This window comes from Vidua chalybeata, chromosome 7 (genome assembly GCF_026979565.1).
Source record: "Vidua chalybeata isolate OUT-0048 chromosome 7, bVidCha1 merged haplotype, whole genome shotgun sequence".
Taxonomy (NCBI): Eukaryota; Metazoa; Chordata; class Aves; order Passeriformes; family Viduidae; genus Vidua; species Vidua chalybeata.
Genome location: NC_071536.1, coordinates 20,937,549 through 20,957,381, shown reverse-complemented (window position 1 = coordinate 20,957,381; position 19,833 = coordinate 20,937,549). Strand labels below are relative to the sequence as shown.

General features: G+C 33.3%; 1 protein-coding gene across 13 annotated transcripts in view; it reads right to left on the bottom strand.

Moving 5' to 3' along the window:
- Positions 1-349: 349 nt before the first annotated feature.
- Positions 350-19,833, bottom strand: part of LOC128791069 (sodium channel protein type 2 subunit alpha-like) — a 54,872-nt gene continuing 35,388 nt past the window's right edge. For all 13 annotated transcript variants that reach the window (XM_053948428.1, XM_053948419.1, XM_053948421.1 and 10 more), the window contains 10 exons: positions 19,681-19,801; positions 18,927-19,081; positions 17,779-17,952; positions 13,510-13,632; positions 11,307-11,588; positions 8,916-8,969; positions 7,595-7,732; positions 5,810-5,914; positions 4,468-4,738; positions 350-3,627 (listed from right to left, as the gene is read on the bottom strand). In XM_053948428.1, coding sequence (XP_053804403.1) covers positions 2,435-3,627; positions 4,468-4,738; positions 5,810-5,914; positions 7,595-7,732; positions 8,916-8,969; positions 11,307-11,588; positions 13,510-13,632; positions 17,779-17,952; positions 18,927-19,081; positions 19,681-19,801 — 2,616 coding nt within the window. In that variant the 3' untranslated portion in view covers positions 350-2,434. The remainder of the gene's footprint in view (positions 3,628-4,467; positions 4,739-5,809; positions 5,915-7,594; positions 7,733-8,915; positions 8,970-11,306; positions 11,589-13,509; positions 13,633-17,778; positions 17,953-18,926; positions 19,082-19,680; positions 19,802-19,833) is intronic.

The window sequence follows — 19,833 nt, the reverse complement described above, 5'->3', positions numbered from 1 at the left end:
ATTGGAAAGTTTGTTTGCATATTTAAGATCATAAAACATGGGCAGCTTTGGTAGCAGTAGTGAGCAGTGCCTTTGTGGCTGAGAAGGGCTTTTGAGGGTTGATAGCCATTTTGGGGGTAGAATTGTGTCCTTTTTTATTCCCAGACAATATGCTGATAACAAAGAAGTAAAAATAAATTCAGTTTGATCAAAGTTCTCAGATTTTTTAAAAATTATTTTACATAGAAGTTAAAATGTGAAGAATAAGGTGTTTAGCTACACGGAAAAAGAAAGCAATTCTTATTCACACCAAAGTCAGTTTTTATCTTGCTATAACCAACAGAAGGTCAGAGACATAGCAAAATAAACATAATTTAAAAAAAAGAAATCTTTATTTTTTGGCTCATATGTAATATTGTTTGCGTTGTTTATGATAATAACAATTTCTTGCATGCATTTCACCAACACATTACAAGTCCAAAGCATTTGTAAAAGAAAGATTCTACATTTAATGTTAGCTTGTGTATGAAACACAAAATGTCCTCATGTCCTCGATTATACAAATGTGCCATTTTTTTCTTGGGAAATATTTTATTTGTACAAGCCTAGTGAACTGTGATTCAAAAAAAGAATAAGAGTAGACTATGTAAACAGACACTGCAAGATAGCAAGGATTTAATCAACTATGAGACTATCTTGGAACTTCTGATGCAAATAGTGTAGAAATTCGCACATTCCCCTAATGCTTTCCTTGCTATGTCCTGTAACTATTTGGAAACAAGCTGGGTTCCAGATTTACACAATTTACTTCACATTGGAATATATGCAAATATATTATTAAAACAAGATAGTCTACAAATACACACTTTTCCCCCATAGTGTGATGATGCCAGTTTGGAATTACTGTGGTTAGAAAATAAGCCAAGTGAATGAGGAAAGAAATATAAGAAACAGTGATCTAAACTTGAAGACACTTTTCTTACATACAGAACTGTTGCCAAATGGTATTTCTTTACATTATTTATATATGCTAACCACATTGTCAACAGGTTTAACAGTTTGCAATATGGCCTGTACAGTCTGATTCTACACGACATAGCAGCCACTTCAAATTTAAAATGCAAAACTAAAAAAGCTCATAAATAGCTGCAAACTATTGCTTAATGATTTGAAAGAATGAGGTCTGGTTGGACAACTTGATTCACTTCATCACTGACACATGGCTTCCTATAGTGGAGACTGTGGACAGTGAAGGAGCAAGGTACAGCAGCAACATCATCGATATGCATCAGTGATACTCTCCTATCTACAACACAGAATACATGTCCTGTTGTCTTGCAAATTAACCATACTGTGGTACATATCTGATGCAATTCAATGCAGCAAAGCCATTTAATTCTATGCTCAAATATGCACAACAGTATACTGTTAATATTTACATGGAAAAGGGTATTTTATGGATTCACTGGATGTTGGAGATAATGAGAGAAGACAGTAACCAAAGAATAGCCCAGGAAAAAAAAAGAGCTGTCAAAACCAAAGCAAAACAAAAGAACTCCCAGATACATTTTGGTGAAGCTATTTTTCCAGTTCAGAAACTGCACAATATTTTTTGAACTGTAAATATTTTAACATAAACAAGAACTTATTAATGTTTAGTCATTCACATAAAAATAAGTCATTGCAGAATCCTGTGAATTAGAGGAGACTCTCCAGGCACATTAATCTGGATGCACATAATCTGGATGCAGCCATACAAGTAGTTAAAATACTTCAAATTTAAGAGCAACCCTGAAACATGGAAGTTCTTAAAATCTTCGGCTTTGTGCAATGTCATATTTTTATTTATGCATTATTGACAAGTGCAGCATGTCTATGCAAATCACTCCTGTCTGTACATTATAGAGAATCTGAGAGTAGAACTCCTGGTCCTCATACCTCTTTCCCTAAAATAAAACCTATTACAAAAATAGTCACATGTAATAGTAAACAACCTGTGAATTAGAAAATGATAAATGCACTAATACAGTTTTTGTAAAAATATGACAAATGTGGCAGTTGCATTACAAACAGTGAAGAGAATTACTATTCTACATGTTGTGGAAATAAAGTATCCTTTCGCACCCATTTCATGCTCCATCTTCTCTATGGAGCCACCTTTTCCCTTATTCTTAGCAGTGTCAGCTGTAGTGAAAACAGTAACCCCTTGTCAAGTTTTTTACCCTGATGAACAGAGTCACAGTCTGATGATAAAGGTTCACTGTTTTGTTATAGGCACTGACCTTAAGTATATATATAATGTATATATAAGCACACACGCGCACACACACGCACACACACACATATATATGTGTAAAAACTGTCAGTTTGGCATAAATCTCCTGCAGGAGTCCTGTTGATGATTCATTCTTAAAGACTGTAAACAAGTTGTCCCATTAACAAAATTCTTAGATCATTATTTTTTATTTTCCCTGATGTCTTTACCTTTGTAGTTCTTTTCTGCTTTATCTTTTTCATATTTTTCTTTGTCTGGCTTTGTTACACTGTCATAAGAGGGTGGGGAAGTTGTAGAAGAACTCTCATCCGTTTTTTCTGGAGTGGAGTTTCCTTTAAGTTTATCAATAATTATCTCTTTTATAATGTGTCCATCTCCTTCTTTGTTTTTATTTCTGTTATATATACTAGACACCTGTTTAACTTTTAGCCTTAAGAGGTGACGTCTGTAAGCACGCTGAATGATGACAGCAGACACCTCTTCCTGCTTTCGTTTCAGTGTGGTTGTAATTGGTTCATAGGAGACTTTGGAAGGATTGGCTGCCATAAACCGATCTTCCATCTGTATTCTGAGGGCGTCCATCTCCCCACTTTCCCCCAAAACACGCTTTGTGAAAGCAAACAAGATGTCAAGGCAGTGAATTCTGTCACCGCTCACCATGGGTAGATCCATTGCAATAAGCTGGACTTTGTTAGGTTTTGCTATGAGAAGAGGTGGATCTAATGAAGCTGCAAAATCTGATAGTTTACTATATTCTATGAATTGTGTTGCATCGGGATCAAACTTCTCCCAGACCTCATAAAACATCTCAAAGTCATCCTCGCTCAAGGGTTCAGCACTTTCTTCAGTAGCAACACTGAAGTTCTCCAAAATCACAGCAATGTACATGTTCACCACTACCAGGAAGGATATGATAATGTAGCTGACAAAGAAGAAAATCCCAACAGAAGGGTTGCCACAGTCACCTTTCACAGAGCTCCCTGGATGATCTTTATGGGGGTCACAGTCTGGCTCCCCACTGTTGAGAATTGGGGCGAGCAAACCGTCCCAGCCAGCGGACGTGGTGATCTGAAACAGGCAGATCATGCTGTTGCCAAACGTTTCAAAGTTGAACATGTCATCAATCCCAACTTCCCTCTTGACATAGGCAAAGTTGGACATGCCAAATATCGCATAGATGAACATGACCAGGAAGAGCAGCAGCCCAATGTTGAACAAAGCAGGAAGAGACATCATCAAAGCAAACAGCAGAGTGCGGATTCCCTTAGCGCCTTTAATGAGGCGCAGGATTCGACCGATTCTGGCAAGCCGGATGACTCTGAATAGTGTGGGAGATACAAAGTACTTCTCAATCATCTCAGCTAAAAACATACCTAGGAAAAGAAGTGAATAATTAAAATAAAATTTTAAATTAATTAATTACCTATAGAATTATTGAGTTCTTGCTATCTCCAATATAATCAGTGTAGTGATCTATGCTATCACAAAAAATTATACAAGTTATTACATTTTATTGAAAGCTGTTAATAAGGTGAAAGCATCTTTCCTTATGTTGAAATGCTATCCTAGAGAAGGTAAATAAGTAAAATAAAGACTGATTGTAGCAAGTAGGTAGTCCCTGTCTAAGCTTTCAGTAGTTATTAAAATGGTTGGGAAAGGGATGTTTATGTCTTAGATACAGCTAATTCTTGAAGCTGAGCCTTTAAGCCCTTTCTTTATGAAGGATGATATTGGCTTAATTTCTGCAAGTCAGAGATTTCTTTAGCAGATCTACGTTTTATCAGCACAATCTTTCTCAGATGTGTCACTCATTTGCACCTTGGACAGTCACTAGATTTTAACTGACAAATCTTAGTTAGCAAAAGTAAAATTATCTCACCCATGTCACATAATTTTCAGATTTAGTACTGAAAGTAAATCTGTGATTAGTTTGCATATACCACTAAACATTCCTCTTTATATTTGTACACATTAACCTAATATGCCAAACAGTTCCATAATGTCTTTTGATGTGGAAAATGACAGTGGATCTAATGGGAGAGATAAAAATCTTATATGCAACATTACATATATTGTATGCTAGATAATATGAAGATCTGAATCGACATGTAAGTCATAGGAAAAAGGAAATTCTACAATCAATATCAACATACTTGAAACAAATGTTTCCTATTTCTTCCACTAGTTCTTTCTTAAAAGGGAGCTGTTCTTACCTACTATGGAGAGAATCACAACCACAAAATCAAAAATATTCCAGCCTATAGTGAAGTAGTAATGGCGAAGTGAAATCAATTTCAGGACAAATTCTCCAGTGAAAAGGACAATGAACACTAGGTTAATCCGGGATAAAATTGTTTCCATTTCTTTACTCTGATCATCTGTTTCTACCATCATTGTGACCATGTTAAGGCAGATGAGTATCATGATGCTGATGTCAAATACTTGTTTGGTTACAAAATCAAAGATCATGCCTTGGAATTTGTTCTGTAAACACAAAGATGGAATATAGTTTATACAGTGGAAATAATTTTCTTTTAAAATGTCAATTGAGAAAACAACTCCCTTCAAGATTTAGGAGTGCAGAGCAAGACTCATTCACAACAGAGGCAATAAGCCCAACACATACTGGTTTATATCGCATCTTGCTAGAGTGAATCAAGAAGTTCACCACTGTTGGCTGAAGAGACAAGAAGGGAAACATTGCAATAATAAGAGTAATAACAATGATAGTTAATATTATTGGGATAAATAGGTGGTGTAAATTGCTACAAGCTAGCAAGAGTACTAGCCAAACAAAAGCTAATTTTCTTATCTTTATTCCCAGATGGTTTTAGAATGCTAACCCTCTTTCTTCCTTAAACTAATTGTGCTTGGTGAGATCATTGGGCTGCTGAAGACACATGTCTCAAACACACCAAGACTGTTATATCCTAGTTTTTCTTTAGTACTTAGTTCAGTGTTTTTTGCCATATGTCTCTCCTTAGAGAGTTTTTTTTAACCACTTGGTGCATAAGGTGCAACAAGTATTTTATTTTTTTTAAACAGTGTAGGAGTTCAGTAAATAACAAGAGTAGTGTCTTAGAGACAAATTTATCCTAGTCTATGCTTTACTCCCTAGGACATTCTTTTATTCTGTAAGATTTTCTGCATCTGTCCTTCCCAATAGGTTACCAGTGCCCCTTTCTGTCTTCAGCAGCAAGGGCCAGTGCATCCCCATTTCCTACATATTCTCTGTCAGGAGAAAAAACAGAAAATGAAGTTTATCCCTGGTAAAAAGAACCAATAGATGAGCCAAACAATTGTGGTTTTCCAGGACTTAGGCAGCGAATTTTGAAATTTATCATTATTAAATAATTTTGTCCATACTTCAGTGTGTATGTTTTTAAACAAAATATTAATTATCTAATCTGATGGATTCAAAAAGGGACAATTTCTACCTTTGCAAGAAAATAAATGGAAAAAATGTTTCCAGACCTATAACCTTATCTTGTGGACTAGACCATATTCCCAAATGAGTATTTAATATTAAGGGTGTAAAACTCAAATTACTCGTACCACTGGCCTCGGTATAGGTTTCTGTGGCTTTTTGGATCCCAATTTTTTCATTGCATTATAATATTTCTTCTGTTCTTCTGTCATAAATATATCTTGACCTCCAAAGTAAAGAAACAATATCAAAATTAATTAGTATCATGTCCACACATAAAACATTTATCTACAGTATGTCTCCCTGTAATATAATATTACAATTATATTTAATTGATATAAAAAAGGAAGGGTTTTTTCAGGTGTTTACAGGGTGGATGCTCATATACATTCCTAACACACAGGAAGAACCCATTACTGATGCCTTGTCAGCTTTGCAGTTGAGTTTTTCCAATGTCTTCATGCTTGCTTTTGCTGAAATGGCTAAAAGAATTCTTGCCCCACTGCTGCTGTTCAATAACTTGCTGATTAGGATATGTTTAGTGAATAGAGCGTGACTTGTGCCTTACATGGCCTATCTTCTGTATAGATTTTTAGGATTACAGTTAGACAGGTCTAAAAGAGGCATAACTTTGAGGCAGAAGTGTTAGGAGAGTGTATTAGTATCTAATCCGTGGGTTTTAATAGCAACCCCCCCACCTTTGATGTAAAATTAAGAAAAGTAATTCATGTCATGCCACAGCAAATTAAAACACCACTAGAAGGAACCAACCTTGACAAAATCAAATCAGCCTTTGTTTGCAGATGCAAATGCTGCCAGTCAGATGTGCAACTGACTGACTGACTTCCAGTATAGGTAAATTGTGCTTATTGATGAATCTGCACTGAGTCAGATGGAAGCACAATGTCAATGTCACCATCTGCTAAATTGGCTACCACAGCCTGAAGCATCACAAAATTGATAGTAACCCCAGACATGTTTAGGAAGCTAAAGAATATTTACACAAGGAATAATTTGTGTAGTTCACAGTTTTTTTTTACCAGAGATTCTGTCTGGTATTGCTGTTTTTTACCTGGTGATTGAAAAAAAAATAAATAATATGAAACCGCTTTTTCACAGCACACAAAAATTTATAATGACCCTGGCATTTGAAAACTAAAAACTGTGAGGCTTCAAAATATTTTAAATGTACTTATTAGTATTTTTATATTTTAAAGTTCTTTAAAACTGAACTGTATTCACTATCAATTCAATTATTTTAAACATAATTGTATGTTAAAACTATACAGAAAGAAACCACCATTCCCTGTATATCTTTGTTTTAGTACTGATAGGAAATTATAGATTGTATTTGTGTCTAATGAATTAATCTCATTCTCATAGAAGTGTTAGAAGAAAAAAACCCTTATGTACATATTTTTACTTATATCTACAAGCTTATTCATACAAGGTCTATTTGACTTATTGTTTAATCAGTTTGCAGATCTGTTATTCATTATATCAACACAATGCCATATTGTGTCTTCATTAAGCATCAAGAGTTTGTAAGAATAATTATAATGAATGTACCTTAATTTATCTTAATTCTTTATAGTAAATTGAAAAAGAAATTATTTAATGCCAGATAATATTGCATCTAATCAAACCAATAATTCACGTTGACTTTTCACGTCTTCATTGTAACTGTTTACTCAATCTGCAAATTATTATGAACCAACTTTTTACTTGTCAAAAGGCAAAGAATGCAAAATTCAGAACCACATCCACAGATTTTAGCACAGATTATTATTAAAAAAGACACTTTATTTAAGATCTTGAAATACCTTTTGACTTTTATTAGCCTTACAGAAATAACTTTTTAATTCATTATAACTAGTAATTCATACCAATATGGAAATAATTTAAATACTTATCTTCTTTTTTTGTTGGTTGAAGTTGTCTATAATAACACCAATGAAAAGGTTCAAGGTAAAAAATGATCCAAATATGATAAAGATGACAAAATAGAGATACATATACAAGTTGTCCTCATACTTAGGTTGATCTTTTACCTACAAAATATAAAACAAATTATTAAATTATTACCCAAGAGAATACTATATGTAAAAAACAGTACGTATAATTTAGAATTAAGTATATGCCGTCTCAGATAGAAAAGCTATGAACAGCACTAATTTATTAAAAAGATCCAACTTGTCCATTCCAATCAATATTTGGAGAACTGGAAGCTGACAGAATTGTTGCTCATATGAAATTTTTAAGTAAATGTGCCCACAGATATGTTTGTGTATGTATATATATACAAAGTTCCTCATATAGAAGAAAGAAGCAATATGGGATGCAGAGCAGTCATTAATACTTAAAATTTTATTAGCAGAAATCTAAATATTTTATATTGTGTTCAGTATATTATCATGCAACAGAATCAATAAATTTTACTATTTCCTAAATCTCCCTGGAACTCTTTTGGTCCTGCATGAGTGTTCTTACATCCAGCTAGGAACAGATGCTTTCAATAAATATCTAGAGAATATATGCTTTGTGAAATCCATTAAATTGAGGAAGTTTTGAAGGAAGATTTTGTTATTGTCTCAATTTTTCTGGATGCCACATCCCAGCATCTGCACCTCTACAGCACAACAATCTTGAGTGTAGAAAGATACTATGCTAAAGATATGCTAAAGGTAATGAAACAGGACATTTTACTCTGGGAGACAATATCATTAACATGACTATTTGTGTAAATTAAACAGAGCATTAGTTTTGTAGCCAAAATAAAATTCTAATCCCCAAAAAGCTTAACAGGTGATCTTCAGCCTTAAAATCTAATTGCCCTAAAATATCTAGGTAACATAGGTACTCAACCTAAGGAAACAACAAAATGCACAGTTGCAAATTATAAAACCCAATTAATGTATTCCATATTGAATAACTGCATCATATAATCTTAAATTGATTCATACTTATGATTACCAAAAGAATTTGTCAAAAACATATTCTTGTTCTATTACATTAACTTTATCCTTCCAAAAAAAAAAAAAGTCCACTTAAGTTAATTTAGATTTTTTGGTTAAACAGCAGGAAGTGGGATTCTTTCCAGTAAAAATTCTGAGATTCAAAAAAAAATATGTATTGATGCTGATTATAATTCTTTGTTGTGTGTGTAGCTGTTTAAATTTTATACTCTTTATCAGAAAATAATCAACAGGTGACCTTTGAAAGATTTACACTTACGTCTCGTGAATCAACAGCAGCATACATAATATCCATCCATCCTTTGAAAGTAGCCTAATAATAAAACAAAGTTGTTTATCTTCTCCATAAAAATATCATAATACATACAATAACTAGATTAGTGATTTATCTGGACCTCCACTTTTAATAAAATCACTTATAAATTTTTGAGCCACACTTGACAACACAGGCATCATAAATATTTTTCGTAGCAATACTAGTTTTTTTAACAATTTTCTTTTTAGTTACTCAAATAATATTAAAAACTATCTCTGAAGATTTCAACAAGTTGACAGTATGTTTGGAGCTACAGATGTTTACTTTCCAGATGAAGAAAGATAGATTTAGACAGACATTAATGCTGGAGATATGTAGGTAGAATCTACTAGAATCACTCATGGCCACAGCCATTTTGTTAAGTTTACAACATGAACTGATGGAATCAGTAATATAACTTCTGGACAGAAATCAACATGTGTCTGAATGGGTTTTTTTCCTGTGTCTAAACTGACTTTATATTTTTAGAAATGTTTTAATCCCACATAGCTAAAAGGAATAGACTGTTCAAAGTAAAAATATATGTTGGTTCCTGAGAGATTTGTTTTACAGAAGACCAAAAAGTGAACTGTGAAAGAGATGTAATTGACATCTTTAAAAATTTGGCTGAGCTCCTATAGGGACTTTTTTCAAGTAAAGAGTAAAAAGATCTGCCATCATTACTCTAAGAAGTTTATTTTAATGGATGCAGGATGTCCATTTTCTAAGGAACACCAAAGTTGGTGTGACATGCTAGTTGAAAGTGTGAGTGTGCAACCATTAGCCAGGGTTTCCAAGCTTATACATAATAAAGAAAAAAGAGCTAAAAAAGCCTGTGAAATGAACAAAGAGCATCCCTCCTAAGGAGGTTCAGGATAGGAACCATCCCAAGGAGTTGATTTCCATCTGTGCTTGCCAGAAGTGGCTTTGGTACTTTGGTACAGCTGCCAGTTTCCACAGCAGAAAACTTGTACTCTGGAAGCATTCGTATCCTCCTGAATCTTGCAGTGCAATACCAGTTACTAAGAAGGTGTGTTTCCAGCCAAGCTTCACACATCTTTCTTGCTCAGTTGGCAATTGCCAGCCATTCGGAGCACTTTGCATGGCAATATTTGGAAAGGTTCAGAGTTAGATAAGATCGATAAATACAGAAGAGTGAAGGGAAAATGTTAATGGAGGCAATCAAATGAAGATGTGACACAAAACATGCTCAAAAATCCCTTAATCTCTGTGGGGAAAATAAAGGTCAGAAGGAATATTTGAAAAGGAAAATTATGAAAAATCAGAATGAAAAAAAAATTTAAAAAAAAAAACAAAAAGAGAGAGAGTGAGAAGAAGAATGAAAGGTTCACAGTAGTGAAGTAGTTATTGAAGACTTAGACTGTCTGGATGTGTGACACAGATGACATTTATACACAGCTTCAAGAGAAGCAGTTTTCCTTATAATCTTCAGAGGCAATGGTAGCAATGAGGTCTGAAGCCAGAGAATCAGTTATCATTCAGTATTACTACTCAGCACATAAGAGTCACATTGCCTTTACAGGAAAAACATTTTAATTAGGTAGTTAATTTTGGAATTAATGTCAGCTAGAGATACTGACCTGCTCTGAGATAGAAGGGACAAGCATATAATTCTTAGATAACTTTGAATATCAGAGCTGTAAAAATCTTTTCATTCAGTGAAGCTGTATGTTGAGTTATAGACAAGTGATTCTACAGAGTTCAATCACCTAAATGCAATTACATGCTTTCTTGCTTGTGTTTTGAATCAGATCCTAGCTTTAGAAGCTCCATTCTAAGCAAGAAACCTGTAAAGAGCTAAGGTCTTTATTTCTTTGACACAAATAAAATATGCTCAGTCCTTAGAATAAAGGCAGTTCAGAACACAGTGCATAAGATAAGCAATTGAAGGAGAAATGCAATTTACAGATTTTTTATAAGTAATAGGAAATAATGGAATTAATATGCTATGCAATAATATCCAGTACTTCACAAGGATAATACTTATTTAAATTTATAAGTAACATAATACTTATTTAGTATACTATAATGACTCTTTAATAAGCATTAAGGAATATGTTAGTTCTATACTGTACACCAATAAAGAGATTATTTCATTTTCTACACTTACTATTTTCACATAGTTATTATCATCATTGTGAGACTGTATTCTCTAGTCTTGGAAAGGAAAATTACTAAAATTAAAAAAAAATTACAAGAAACAATGTAATAGAGTTGCATGAGCTGTACGTTATTGCTATGAAGAAATTATTCCTCTACTTAACAGTCCTAACTTGCCCATTTTTCCTAGATACCTTTAAAAAGAGCAAAAAGAAAATATATACATTTACTTACTACTTGAAGCAGAGCAAGATATCCAGCTCCTACATTATCGAAGTTTACTTTCACATTCTTCCATCGGGCACTTTGATTGCTTTTTATGAGTTCCACACACTGAGTATAATTGTTCACATCACTGATATCAAACATCTCACCAGTTGTGGTGTTGACACAGTGATAGAATTTTCCAGCAAAAAGATTTACTCCCATGATGCTGAAGATTAGCCAGAATATAAGACATACCAGCAATACATTCATGATAGATGGGATTGCTCCTACAAGGGCATTTACAACCACCTAGTGTACAAATTAGACAAAATAGCCACTTAGCTTATGGAAAGAAAATGAAGAATACTTGAAAATACTTTAAAAATCTCAATTCAGTATTATTATGGGATGGACAGCTAAAATATTACAATACAATTTTGGGGGGAAATTTTAATGAGGTTTAATAAAATGCTAATGAGATTGCAAAAAATAAGAAACAAAATTATATGGAAACAAAGACAATGCAAAAGTCTGAAAAAAAAAAAAGCAAAAGAAAACCTGTTAGTAGCAAGATGAATTCTTAGAATTTGTGTGCTCTAGAGAAAAAGAGAGAAATAAATGTTAAATTCCAGCAATATAAATTAAAGTCTATAACTAGAAAATAAACCAGAAAAAGCTCAAAGAATGATGATGTGGAAGACTGAATAACAATGTCTGCATGTAAAACTTTCATTGCTAATCATTTTATTATTAGAAAAGTTATGTATATATTGGCATCAGTATATTTTAGTATCCACACAGAATGCAACAAAATTAAGGATATCTAATTTAATAGTTATTAACAGCATTTGCTCTAAGTCTTGGTTTTAAATTGCCTGGGTCACTATAGTTGCTCTTACACGTATCCTTTTTCTTTTTAATTGGTTGCATTTATTTCCCTTGAGCTACTGTGCATGGGCAAATGGCAATAAAAGACCAGATTAAACCTTTGGACAAAAGTTTTCTCTTAGTTATTGTACTTCAACTAAAAGAAAGTTGCACATATTCAAACAACAATTTTCTAGGAAATCACTAGAGACTGCAGTAGTCTTTTGTGTGTGGTTTTGAAAAAGTTAGTATTTTTCATTTCAGTGAGTTGACCAAAAGTAGGCTAGCATCAATAGAAGTTTTGCTTATTTATTAGATACTTCATGTGTTGTTTGTATTGCCAGTCAAGTAAAACATAGTGGTGATGGTGATGTGCACAGGACACACTTCCCTACACTGGCAGGTGTGGCCACCTCTAGGATATTGGCAGCCTTGCCCAGAGAGGAACCACATTATTTATTTGGCAAATGAAGATCTATGACTGAACTATAAATATGTATTGCAGTATTGGGATATTTTGAGGTGAAAGATTAAAAGGAGATTTCTCAATAACATTTTCTTTTTAATTTTTTATGTATCAATATTTTCAGTAAGTAGCATGATCTGCTACCGTTTATAATAGGGTTTTTCTGGGAGGGTTTTTTGTGGTTGGTTGGTTTGTTTTTGTCAGATTGGCAGAATATGAAAATTACAATCTCCTTAACAGGAGGGTTTTAGCTCTCTTTACATTAATATGAAGGAAAAAGTCTCTAGCTGAGGAAATGATTTCCCATCTCTCCCCTCTGTACTTCCAAATCTATCCTTATTTCAGGTGTCTTTTCAAAAAACCTTTCCCTAATACTACAGCATTTACTGTGGGATTTTTTTTCCCCAGGCAGGTAGGTAGGGAGATACAGTGAAGCTTTCATTTCTGGTGTGTTTTGTTGGTTGGTTTTGTTTTCTGGCTAATTGTGTTCCATCCTGAACCACTGACAAACTAACACAGAATTGAAACTAGCTATGGAAACTGAGTAAAAAAAATTCACAGATAAACTGCAGGAAAAAACCTCCAACCCTCTACCGTAAAATTTGTCATGTCCTTTTATTTTTCTACGTCCACAAATCAATGGAAATTTTAACATTCAGGGGCTGGGAAAACACAACTATGCAGCAGTGACCAGGCAAATTTAATGAGCTCAAGGTCTAATTTCCAAATGTAAGATGTACATTGATCTTGTTTGTAAGGACATGTTGAAAGGCCTTTTTCCACGCATTTTTGCATGCCTTCCCATGTTGAAGTTCTTTGAAGAAAGCATGAGTGTAACCATTAATATATTAATTTTTGTATGCATACATTTGTTCAGACTCATTCATTTTATCTCACCCTCATTCCTTCAAATCGTGACAAGGCTCTTAAAGGTCTTAAAGCTCTTAATGTCCGTAGCGATTTAATGGCACCAAGTTCAGAATAGCCCAGAGCATTGGCTATTAAACTAACCAATGAGACCTATCAAATACAGAAAAAAAAATTAAAAATAGTCTACACTGTTTATTTTAAAATAATAGAAATTCAAACAACAAATCAACAGTGACAAGTTGTAGAATGCCACCATTTTCATACTTGCTGGAAAGGCAAGAGGTCTTATAAAGGCATGGTTGAAAATGGAATATATGCTATTAAATGTCTATCCGTTATGGTTGGATAGGGTTTAACAGTCATATGGAAGCATACTGTTGGTGAAAGATAAAATTTTCAGGAATATTTAAAACCAAAATAGCCATACTTTCTGAACTTCATTAAGGTTCAACCTTCCAAACAATTTAAAATTCTGAATACATTTCATTATTTTATTAACTTCTGTCAATATCGTGAATATCTATAAACACTAAAAATATACTAAATATTGTAGTAGCTAATTACAAATATTTGTTACAAATATTACTTCTAAGTGAAACAATTCATAGCAACAATAACCAGGATACCTTGGAAATATGTATTGAAAGAGGTGATACTTTCTCACTTGCCTGACAAGTCTCTGTTTTTTTTTTTTAAATCTTCTAAGTATAGGAAAATATTATGGGATAGATATTAACAGCTGCTCACCTTACAGCAGTAAGAGCTTTATTATCTTTAACAGTGTTAAGCTCCTGATACATGTTATTGGGATTTTGTTAAAAGACAATCCACTTAAGTAAGGAGTAATTACTTTTCTTCTCTAATGGAACTGAGCTTTATACAGTATTAATATGAAAGGAATTAATTTTCTTCAAGCAGTTTTGGAGACAGGAGTGGGGAAAAAATCATGCCTGACTCATATTTTATTCATTTCTACCACCAAAAGCATAGATGACATGTACATGAACATAGGCATATTATTTTGGTCCTTAAGAAAATCCCTTAAATGTTAATTTCTTTGCCTCAGTTTAAAGAACTCTTCAAAGACTGTACAGAAATAGAAATTCACTGGTAATGGTGGTAAGATTTTGCTCATTATATGAAAAGTTGGTTTTCTGTGTTACTTATATGCATAAAGAACAGTTAAAGAAAAACACAGGAGTTACAAGATCATGTCTAAGAAGGCCAGTCCAAGAGTAAATACAAATCAATTATTCATTGCTATGTTGCTATGTATATTATCTAACAGAAAATAGTGTTTTAGTGAATTCATATTGCTCGACCTTTCAACTGAATTTCATGTCAGAATGTAATTCTTTTTAACAAAGGAAAGGATTATTTTATTGCTTTAATGGATATATGGAACTTGCTGTGATTTATAAGCATATTAAGAAGAAAATCTTACTGATTTTCTTAGTCTGTAACTGAAGTCTGTTCACTTACTAGACATAACAGTATTTTTCAGCCATTATATTAACAATTGACATTAATTATTTTTAATAATTATCATTAATACAATTTATTTTTCCTGTGATGCTACAGTGAGAGCATTTTATCTTTAGTCACTCATAATATGTTCCAGAAATAACAAGACATGGAATAATGGAATTTTCTGTATTTTTAATAGAATATTCATTTATTCACTCAAATCAACAAGATACCCAGCCATAACAATAAACCTTAGTGTAAAGAGAGCATATTTTATGAATTAAAAATAAACAATGAAACAAATATTTAAAAAATATCTCTTTCACTGGGAGAGTGAGGCGTCCTATAAAATTGAACTCCCATTAATGGCTCCTTCATTTTAAAATTTTGTCCCCAAATTTGCACTGTGCCTTACCTATCTTTCACAAACAAGACCCCTTCCAAACTGTTAGGTAGCAGCAGCTCCTGAAAGCCTTCAGTGGCACTGTGAGTATTGGCAGTTATTAGTTTCTGACTGTAAAATTCTTCAGTCTTGTTTGTGTTGCCTATTTCAGATTATTGGCAGCTTTCTTACCATGATGATAGTGCTCTTACACCATAAACATGAGGTTTTTTCTCAAAGAAATACTTTATCTATTGGAAACAATATGTTTTCCTCTGGACAGTTCATATGGGATGCAAAGTTTTGCTTGGAATTCTATTGTATTATTGTATACAGCTGTTCTATACTTCTCTGGTGATCTGAGTCTTGTTAACTTGGTCTTCTCTCATCTGTTCCACCTGTTTTGTTGCCAGTATGTGAGAAAGTAAATGTCCCTGTACACTGATAAATAGATTCATACATGCAGATGCAGTAATTTTAAGAAATGAAAATGAACTCAAAATGGTAGAAAGATATGCCTCCTAAAATTGAAGGATTCTATGTTCTCATTTGTGTTTGTCTTCTAACATAGGCTATCTGTTGCAAAAAAAAAAAGAAAAATGTTTAGCAGTGAGAGCCCTGCTCAAGATCTTCAGTCAGGCCATACAGTAGGATGGCATGATAGAGACTTAAACTGAGGTAGGCAGATGTACCAAGAGTCATCTGTCACAATTGTAAAGTGACAGAGCTGAAAATTAATGTTTCTTAGTGTAATTATCAAAATCTAATTTAGTCATAATCAGTGAGAGCAACTGTGGCTACTTGTCACAGTGAGGGACTCAGGTATGTGAGATATTGAAGGTCAAAGCCCCAAAGGACTATCTGTGTTTACTCTTGAATAATTTCAGAGAATGGAATTAAACAATCTGATTAACTTCAGTTGCTTCTAATGAAGAAGGAGGCACTGGTGTTCTCACTGGCAGAATGCTGCTGAATCACACCTGTTTAAACTTTAGTTAAAGCACTGCAGAGTCTGCTTTTCTATAGGAAGAGAACATGAGCTCATGTGCTTCTTTAAAGTGCTGATGGTGCTAAAGAAATTGCTGAGTTAGCCTTAAACACAGTAAGGCATTTTTTACTTCTTGCTAGAAAATTGAAAATAATTCTTCAGCAGTAGAAAGTTTCAATCTTATTTATTCATGTTTTTGTTTATAAAATTATAAACTATGGTAAAAATTTAGCAACATAAGCTGCTTTACTTATAGTGATGTATTTTTAAGTTTGAAAGCCTGCTCAGATAACAGCATCTATGAGGCTAAACTAGGAAATCACAGAGTATGGCTTAGAATAATCTGGTTAGGTTTAAGATACAGAAAAAATAATTAAAACATGAGTTGTTGTTTATCTAAAAAAAAATCAATTTTTAACACAATCCTGTAAGAGTGCATCTCCCAACTTCATTAACATCCTCTTAGGAAAACCATTCACGCTGCTTCATTCTAGTGTAGATTTTCAAGACAGAGCTAGAATTTAACTGCATAACAAAACTAACTCAGGCTGGTAAGAAAAAAGAGAAGATCATTCATTTTGAATTATGGGCCACTCTAGCTAGGCTTTTTTTTTCTGTGGGATTTACAAATATGATAAATTTCTATATACATATGGAATAAGTATTGATGAGATCAAATATCTCAAGAAATATGGTAGCATGGGCAAAAATTACTATAACTGCACAATTGCCCTCAGATGCCATCTCTCAGTTCCACACTGAGGGCATGTATAGTCAATGAATTGGGTCAGATAATGTGTGAGGCAAGAGACCAAAATATTCTGGGAGCAAAACCAGCTTTGATCCCTTCTGACAACATAAGCAAGGCCTTTGCACAGAAGTGTATCACAGCTGGGAAGATAGCCAAGAAGCCTTGTATTCTCCTCTATCATAAACCCTGCCAAGTCACAGCTGATTTAGCTATTGCAGATTGTCAGTCCATTAAAACCAATTATTTTTTAGATCAAATAGCCACTCTCTTTCTGGTTTTGCTAGAAATGATTACAGGATAGTTTTCAGTGAGAGAGTTCTGAGAACTTAGATGAAATCTGGACCAAATTAATTGTTTCATTTGAAAAGCTGCAGTGTTCGAAGAAGAAACTTGAACCACAAACTGTCTTATATTCTAAGGAAAAAGGTAGCATGGTCAGAGTCCATTCATCATAGCATGCTTAAAAACTAGGTCTTTTCCTCATAAAATCTCAAGTTTTATACATCATTTGTATGAAAATATTAACCATGAAGAATGAACAAACTGATAGGCAGCCGTCCTTTTCCTTTTGGCATATGAATGGACTTTAAATATCATCTCCAAATCACTGCAGGCCATTACTAATGCAGTGCAACAATAAAATTGGAATTATTTTTGCAACACAGGAACTTTTCTATAGGGAATTTTACAATATTAATTTGTACTTACATCAACAATCAGGAAGTCCAGCCAGCACCAGGCATTAGTAAAATATATTTGAAAACCATATGCTACCCATTTTAAAAGCATTTCCAAAATGAAAATATATGTAAAAACTTTGTCAGCATATTCCAGCATGGTCTTGATAGTTTTGCGTTGTTCAATATATATGTCTTCAAAAGCCTATAAAAATATATTCAGGTATCACTACTGTTTCACAGAATATGCATGATAAAATTAAGGAATAAAGAATAAAAAATAATTAGAGAAGAGCTAATATTTCCCCTTGTTTTTCTTCATTTTCTTATTTTATATGTTTGCCGTCTTTAACCATACTAATTGGAACAACAGGAGACCTGTCTGGAGTTGAAAAAAGAATTTTAAAAATTCTATTTTACTAATGAATAAAGAAAGAAACTCACAGCATGATTTTTTATCCTCTGTGGTATTTAAGAAACTTTCACATAGGCACAAAACCCCCCTTTTCTTATATATCTGTTCCAGATGTTTATATTGCTTTCTAGAAAGCAGTTAGATAAAGCTTATGTCTAAAAAATCAAATTAAATGCAATGTATTTGCTATAATGTACAACTATGCACATTGATATTGTAGCAAATGTTCAGCTTGAGTAAATCTGGAAAGGTGTGCAATGCACATCTTTTTGTATAGTGGTTGTTATGTTTAATTTGCAGCTGTACTCTTCCATATCTCCTGCCTTCAAAACAGTAATTGAATGAAGTAATTATTCCATTTTGTAGACTGGTCTTTCACAAGCAAAATTCAAAAAGTGGATCAGCTAGGAGGAATTAAAGACTTAAACCAATATATTTAGCTATATATTCACAGTTAACAATGGCCCTTTCTACTCAAATTTCTTGACAAACATGCTGAAAATTGGCAGGCAGTTTAAACTTTGTCTTAAAGAAAATGGCACCATTTTATAATGGCAAGACAAAAGCATGACTAAAAAAGTGCATATGAAATTGTCAAACTTTTTCAAGTTTGGGTCAAGTTTCATTCTATCCTGGAATGATGAAATGTAGGGAGTTTTAGACAGATACAAGCAAAGCAAGTCTTTCTGAAGCAAATTTGGTTTTTGCTGTTGCTCCTAAGAGATATCAAAATATTTTAGCATCTGCAATTTTTTTCTACTTACTAGTGCTCCACTGCTGAGGAGAATCATGAATACAATGAAAGTCTCAAACCAGTTGTGTTCAACTATGCTGTAGCAGGTTTTTCTAAGATTCCACCAAGTTTTTCCTTTGCCATCTTCTATACTTACTTGACAACATGGAAATTTCTGCACACAACCTGCATCAGATTAAGAGATGTTAGTATCCAAAAGCCAATTACTTCAAAGTCAGTATTTACTGTAGTATATATTATTAGCAGCTTTTATTAATTTTATAAGATTTTTTTAAAAATAATCCCTAGGATACTAAATAGGCTATCACATCACACAGGATGATGACTACCTGAATTAAGAAAACTAATCTGGAGAGAAACTAGGTAATAGTATACTTAATTATGAAATAAGTCAATAAAAAAAAAATCAATATTTTTGACTATTGGCATGTAACTCTTCTATTTGTTGATGGAGTCACACAAATATTTATTTCTTCCAAATTTCAAGGGCCCTTTCAAATAGCTGAAAAGCATTTTACCAATAGAAAAGTTAAAGAATTTTCTTAGTTACAAGTTGTATGCAGCAGCCAGATATATGAAGTTACTCAAAGCCTAGGGAAACCTTGTTTTTTCATCTGATTTCCAGCATTCTGGGCTAAAAATATTTTCTTTTGATTTTTGAGGACATGAAGGTACACCATATTTGAAACCTTTAAGGACCTAAATGTGCCTAGTAACAATGCCATTTTAGTAATACATCTCTAAGTCAACAGTTATTCTACAACCTTCGGTAAAACAGGCTTCTGGTTCAAGAGCTTCTTCACTTTCAATTTCTGCTTGCTCGCCCTCTCCAGGAGGAGCAATATCAACAGTGCTGCCTTCTGATGAGCTCGATGCATTTAGTTTCTGTAAGTAAAGTTCCACAGAACAATTTTTTC